The following is a 7,284-nucleotide window of genomic DNA, read 5'->3' on the forward strand; positions in this document are numbered from 1 at the left end:
GATGCTATTTATTAATAGGATCATGAATCGTGCTATTAATGTGTTGCTTTTCTCTTCCGATCCTTTTGTTGCATACTTATATATTGTCTGTGAATTGCTACTAACGTTTTGTTTGTCTAGTGCATAGAGATGCCGTCGTATGTCGTGTACAAGGGTAAGGTTCCCGGAGTCTACGACGACTGGGAGGAGTGTCGGAGACATGTTCACCGTTTCAGCGGTAACAGTTACAAAGGGTACACTACTAGGGCGGAGGCGGAAGCTAGATACGCGCGCTATCTAACGGGAGAGAGGAGGGAGCGGAGGAGGAACCGGATGAAGACCAGTTTCATCGCGATGATGCTCATCGTGACCACAGCTCTCTTCTATGTGATGGTAGTTTAGATGATCGATATCGACTTTGTAATGTGACGACAAACTCCGCTAATATATATGAACTTTGGTAATGTCTCGAGACCTTAACTTGGCTAATGTTTGAACTTTGTTTGCTATTTCGAATTTGGAGACTAATATGATGAATTCTATTGTGTGATGTTTATATTCTGTGCTGTGTGACGTGTATTTTATAACCTGTGCAAATACCAGATATTTTGTAACCTGTGCAAATACCAAAAAAGCAAAAAATAATAATTCCTAATATTCATAGTAGTAGCGCACCATATTGAGCATTAGTGGCGCACCAGGGCTAAATACCACTGGCGCATTATAGGGCATAGTAATGGCGCACTTGGGTGCATACGTGAAGGTAAATATGCCCCCCTAGGAGACATAGTAATGGCGCACTGTTGAACATAGTAATGGCGCACTACCAGATGCGCCACTATTATCTGGGATACTAATGGAGGTGCGCCATTACTATTTGTTACTAGTGGCATGTTAATAGTGGCGCACCTATAGTGCACCATTAATAGCAAAAACAGGTGCGCCACTAAACAGCTTTTTTCTAGTAGTGCCAGGGTCGCGCAAGTGCTAGACATGCCATCACAAGCACCATTACGGCTCCTGATCCAGATCCCCTCCTTCACCGTATGATGCCACTTGAAAATAGACCATTTTACTGGGTGGGAAAAAGCATGGCTCATAGGCACTGTGGAGGCTCCATCCTTTGCACAAAGGTGTAGAAAAGGCAACTCATCTCCAAACAAAATAACTTGAAATAATTCTTTCTTTGAAACTGCTTAATTTAAATGCATGCAGCTCTTTATTTGTTTAGGATGTATGCAAGAATTTCTAGTAAGTTCTACATGGAAAGAACTGAACACAACTCGACAGCAAGACAATCTCATGTTTAAGTTGAAGTTGAAACTGTATGCTCAATATTTATGAAATTGGACGCTCAATATGTGTCTAACCATATCTATCACGGGCCTTTGTCACAGAAACAGGGTAAGTAATCGAGTAGCAATACCACATCACCATGGGTAAGCAGTCCTATTTATTTTCATAATAAATACACCATCACCAAGGAACATACTCAGTTTTGAAGCAATGTGTATATCCTATTATAATGTTTGGCAACTGATCATAAACACTAAGGAGCAAAGCAAGTGTGCACGAGTCCTTTTTAGTATACAGAACATCATCCTACCATTAGAAGCAAGAAAAAAAATCACCTGCCACCTGAGCTCTGATTTTCACATGGCTAAAACATTTTGCAATTCATATATAAACCCAAAACAATATAATGATACATTTATAAAACTCTCTGCCGTTCATGTATAAACCAAAATCAATATAGTGATGCATTCCTAAAACCCGTTGCAATTGATGTATAAACCTTTTAGGAGTATTGTAGATTTTTCCTAAACACGTATCTAGCAAGAAAGCAGACGGGCGCACAGCGTCCTGCCGATGCTGCCGGACCAAGGACCCATGTGTCCCCCGCCCCCATAAACCAGGCCATGCACCACAGGTCCTGCACCGCGCCAGATCTGGCCGGGCAAACGCCTGCCGGCCACCACCAAAGCAGGGAAGACCCCGCAGCCGCCACAAATCACCGGGCCACAGGGGGAGAGCGGTGAAGTGTGAACCTGGAACCCCGACGGAGTCGAGATGAAGGCGGCAAAGCTCCGACAATGGCCATCACATGATAAATAAAGGGAAAAAACCCAAATTAGCGGATCTTCTACGCATATCCACTGCTATAGATTCAAATAACACTAATCGGAAAGCAAGGATGTAGCTTTACAGGACCAACCAGTAGCTAAGAAATCAGGGGCTAAACAATTATCTTGTCTAAGAGCTAGTACATACTACAGAATGAATACTGCAACAAGAATTAATAGAACACTTGACCAGTCCAACCAAATTAATAGGTTATAATACTACACCATGTCTTGACCAGCTCCAAACTAAATTCTATTTGGATTTTGTGTAAACGAAGCCTAGTTATACTACTACAATAACCTAGAACCACTAAAGCACCCACAAACATTCACAGTATCCTCATCTTGATGAAAGCAAAAATGTATCATATAGCACGCACGCACACAAATACTCACAGTATCCTCATCTTGATGAAAGCGAAAATGTATAATATAGCACGCGCGCACACAAACAGTCACATTATCCTCATCTTGCTGAAAGCAAAAAATGTAAATACATACCTTGACCTGGAACAGTATGGTCCAGTTTCAGTTGACAGTCTTGATGATTCATGTTGGCCTTTAGATATGTTTTTGAACAACAATTTTTCTTGCTGCTTGTAGAAGACAACATCCTTCACATAACCACCATCTAAGCACTCCGCCAATGGAAGGCCATCAGTGATACAGGCTATCATTGTCAGCTTCACCATTTCAAAAAGATAACAAGACACAAGCAAAAGTGCCACCTGCACAAAAAAGCAGAGGAGAGCTAGTAAATACTTGTAACACTAGTGCACTTTGAGCTTGGATGCGTCGCGACAGCCAAGCCTTGCCGCATACCATCATTTACATGACTAAGCAAACTTAGAACAAGCATGACCTGAGAATATTTAAAAAGCCTAATACAAACACTTAATATGCCTAAGCATGGCACCATAATCCAATGATCAGCAGTACATAATTCAATGATCAGAATCACACATAGCCATGGCACACAGCAAGCAAGTCTTCAACGAAAACACATGTTTTGCAAAGCAAGTCTCACCCTGTCATAGATTCTTCTCTTCAACCCGGACAATAATAATTAGTAATATGATTTGACTCGTACATCACATTAATTGGCTCAAAAAAAGGAGACATGTATAGTTGAGCTGGCTATTGTACAACATGCGAACAACTAACACCTATCTATAGAACATAAAAGAGAGAAGCTGAAAATTAACAACATTGAACCAACATCTATCTACAGAACATAAAAGAGAAGCTGAACCAACAAAGGTTGGATGCAACTCCCAGTTGCTTACTCAGTAGAATTCGACAAAACAGAAGGCATAAAAATAAATTTAGCAAGCAGGTGAACTACTAACTTCCGTCGGTCACGAGCCAAGATGCATGCCCATGCAATGAAGAAGAATGTAGCAGGCAATCGAATGAATATACGGAGAAGATGAAAAAAATGAGGTAATCAACAGCTTAGGCGTGGAGTCCCAGTTGTCGATGGAGAGCGCCTGCTGCTCCAAATCAAACAAACAAATATGTTTAGCCCACCAAGAATGGGAGCACGAACCAAACAGTGCCTATCCCGTCGCAATTTTAGGCGGTGAGCTAACTGAGGTACAAACTGAGACACCGTTCAATCATTCAGTAGCAAAACAAGCTTATTATCTAGCTAGTACAGTAGTGCAGGACCATCCATCATGCACACACGCATCATGCAGGCACGACCAAATATGAATATTTTGTGTGAGGGAATCATCAAAACCTTGCTTTGGCAGGACTAAAGAGCTCTTGAATGTTGTGAAGATAGGCAAAGAATTAGCTATGCTACCCAGTAGGTCTAGCTAGCATCCGGAGCGAGCATTGACAGAACACACATTACGTTAACAAAATGATAAGAGTATCATCAGGATCATTACGCTGTTGCTAAAGTAGCATGTTCGTTGTTTCTGCTCCGTGGCTGTTCTACACAAAACCGCCTTGAAAACCTGAAGAAGAATAAAAAGCTAGTTAGGCGAAAACACAAGAAACCGAGATGGCTTGGTCTAAAAGGCTTCAACTGAAAGCTAGTAGTTAGGCTGGAATCTAAATGCAGCATGTGCACATTGGTCGCACGTGCCAAATCGGCGATGAATGAATGAGCTACACAAAAATGCAGAGGAGAGCTAGTAAATACTTGTAACACTAGTGCACTTTGAGCTTGGATGCGTCGCGACAGCCAAGCCTTGCCGCATACCATCATTTACATGACTAAGCAAACTTAGAACAAGCATGACCTGAGAATATTTAAAAAGCCTAATACAAACACTTAATATGCCTAAGCATGGCACCATAATCCAATGATCAGCAGTACATAATTCAATGATCAGCAGTACATAATTCAATGAGCAGCATCACACATAGCCATGGCACACACCAAGCATGTCTTCAACGAAAACACATGTTTTGCAAAGGAAGTCTCTCCCTGTCATAGATTCTTCTCTTCAACCCGGACAATAAAAATTAGTAATATGATTTGACTCGTACATCACATTAATTGGCTCAAAAAAAGGAGACATGTATAGTTGAGCTGGCTATTGTACAACATGCGAACAACTAACACCTATCTATAGAACATACAAGAGAGAAGCTGAAAATTAACAGCATTGAACCAACATCTATCTACAGAACATAAAAGAGAAGCTGAACCAACAAAGGTTGGATGCAACTCCCAGTAGCTTACTCAGTAGAATTCGACAAAACAGAAGGCATAAAAATAAATTTAGCAAGCAGGTGAACTACTAACTTCGGTCGGTCACGAGCCAAGATGCATGCCCGTGCAATGAAGAAGAATGTAGCAGGCAATCAAATGAATATACGGAGAAGATGAATAAAATGAGGTAATCAACAGCTTAGGCGTGGAGTCCCGGTTGTTGATGGAGAGCGCCTGCTGCTCCAAATCAAACAAACAAATATGTTTAGCCCACCAAGAATGGGAGCACGAACCAAACAGTGCCTATCCCGTCGCAATTTTAGGCGGTGAGCTAACTGAGGTACAAACTGAGACACCGTTCAATCATTCAGTAGCAAAACAAGCTTATTATCTAGCTAGTACAGTAGTGCATGACCATCCATCATGCACACACGCATCATGCAGGCACGACTAAATATGAATATTTTGTGTGAGGTAATCATCGAAACCTTGCTTTGGCAGGACTAAAGAGCTCTTGAATGTTGTGAAGATAGGCAAAGAATTAGCTATGTTACCCAGTAGGTTAGCTAGCACCCGGAGCGAGCATTGACAGAACACACATTACGTTAACAAAATGATAAGAGTATCATCAGGATCATTACGCTGTTGCTGAAGTAGCATGTTCGTTGTTTCTGCTCCGTGGCTGTTCTACACAAAACCGCCTTGAAAACCTGAAGAAGAAGAATAAAAAGCTAGTTAGGCGAAAACACAAGAAACCGAGATGGCTTGGTCTAAAAGGCTTCAACTGAAAGCTAGTAGTTAGGCTGGAATCTAAATGCAGCATGTGCACATTGGTCGCACGTGCCAAATCGGCGATGAATGAATGAGCTACTTTTGCAGCAGAGAAAGCAAACACAAGCAGACAGTACATAAAGCCTGGCTTTGCAAAAGCAAAGATTAAAGGTTGAACATTCAGTGGCAAATATAATATAATGGTAAGAAAATGACGCCAATTGTGGCATCAAACAAATTGACAGCAAGATTTTCTCATCTTGGGCATGGAGAGCCCTATGTAAACTGAAAAGACAATGGATTGAGATTTTGCCTAGGTAGGACCAACCAACAACCATGGCAAGAACGAGTTGGAAGCTAGCTCGGTCGATGAATTTGTTGCAGGTGATACAAATAAAGAACCCAACGGCTGTACCATCCATGTGTGTCTCTCTCTGGAACAAGAAAAACAGAGTTTCCCCTCGTCTTATTTATAGTCTGCCAGTGTTACAAGCTAACTGAAATAACGATTCAGCCGGACACGATCAAGCTAACAGCTGCGCCATCCCATAGCTACTCACGCATCCACTAAGCCGCCGCACTCGCTGCTGCTATTGTGTGCCATCCCACGAATGCGCATGCAGGAACAGGAAACAACTCCATCCACTTGAACAAGCTCAAGCTGCATGTTCCTGTTTCTCTCTGACGAAACTGAAGAACAAGTACAGCTAATCGTGCAGCGGGATTAAAACGGCTAACACCCAAGAATAACCACCCCTGCACCCAAACCAACCCTGGATGGAAGAGAAGAGAGCAGAGGAGGTGGCGGTGCTTACCCCTGGTGCGTTGGACGGACCCAAGCAAGGAAGGAAGAAACTTGGTGTCCTTGGAGCTTGTTGGGGCCCAAGATTTAAATCTCAGGTCCTCATCCACCTCCTCGAGGCCTGCAGCAGAGAGGATTTTCACGAACAGAGCAGCAAAAGCAGCATCGAATCGAGAGAGAAAGACAAGGGGGAAGCAGAGAGGACCTTCACAGGGTCGGAGCAGAGGAACCTCGTGGTCGCCCGAGAGGCCGAGAACGACGGCAGTGGCCGCCACGTCCTCTTCTCCTGGCGCAGACGCGGCCGCCCTCGAGCACCTCTGTCGCGGGACCGGACGCGCCGCGGCGGCCGTGGTGGATCTAGCCGCCCCTGACCTGCTGCTTGATTTGGGGCCTCGGGTAGGGAGATAGGGTGAGAGGCTGGGGTCGGCGACAGTGGGTGGAGGGCGGAGGACGGCGCACGGCGGCGAGGTCGCCGGCGTAGGCGGCGGGTGGTTTGGGGTGGGGGAGCGAGGAGGAAGAAAGCGGCGGCGGGAGGGGTTGTGTACTTGGATTTGGTGCCAAGAGGAAAGTAGATCCTCTGGTGCTCCTCATCCCACGGCGGCGGCGGACCGCGTGATCTCCATCCACGGTCTCCCTCCTCGCATCGGCGGCGGCTGACGAGGTGCGGGTGCTCCTCCTCCTGCTGCCGAATCCCACGACGCGAGCGGCGTCCTGCACCACCGACGGCGGATGATGGGAGAGCAGCGACGGCGGCGAGCTTGGTGACGGGAGAGGAATGGGAGGAGAGGGTGACGGGAGCGCACTGGCGGCGATGGCTGCAGGGGACGGGAGGAGTGCTGGCTAGGTTTTTCACCCAATGGCGAAGTGGAGAGAAGCAGGCGTCCCCATCCGTTCCTTAGCCAGCCATAGCATGCCACGCACGGGCCTAAGAGCATGGT

General features: G+C 45.0%; 1 protein-coding gene across 1 annotated transcript; it reads right to left on the reverse strand.

The window, feature by feature from the left end:
• Positions 1-1,628: 1,628 nt before the first annotated feature.
• Positions 1,629-6,438, reverse strand: LOC109781214 (uncharacterized). Its single transcript, XM_020339815.3, has 5 exons — positions 6,360-6,438; positions 5,415-5,483; positions 4,001-4,069; positions 2,604-2,830; positions 1,629-2,064 (listed from the first exon to the last, which is right to left on the reverse strand). The coding sequence occupies exons 4-5, from the start codon at positions 2,792-2,794 to the stop codon at positions 1,812-1,814; spliced, it is 444 nt and encodes a 147-aa protein (XP_020195404.1). The 5' UTR covers positions 2,795-2,830; positions 4,001-4,069; positions 5,415-5,483; positions 6,360-6,438; the 3' UTR covers positions 1,629-1,811.
• Positions 6,439-7,284: the final 846 nt, after the last annotated feature.

Source organism: Aegilops tauschii, chromosome 3, assembly GCF_002575655.3.
Source record: "Aegilops tauschii subsp. strangulata cultivar AL8/78 chromosome 3, Aet v6.0, whole genome shotgun sequence".
NCBI lineage: Eukaryota > Viridiplantae > Streptophyta > Magnoliopsida > Poales > Poaceae > Aegilops > Aegilops tauschii.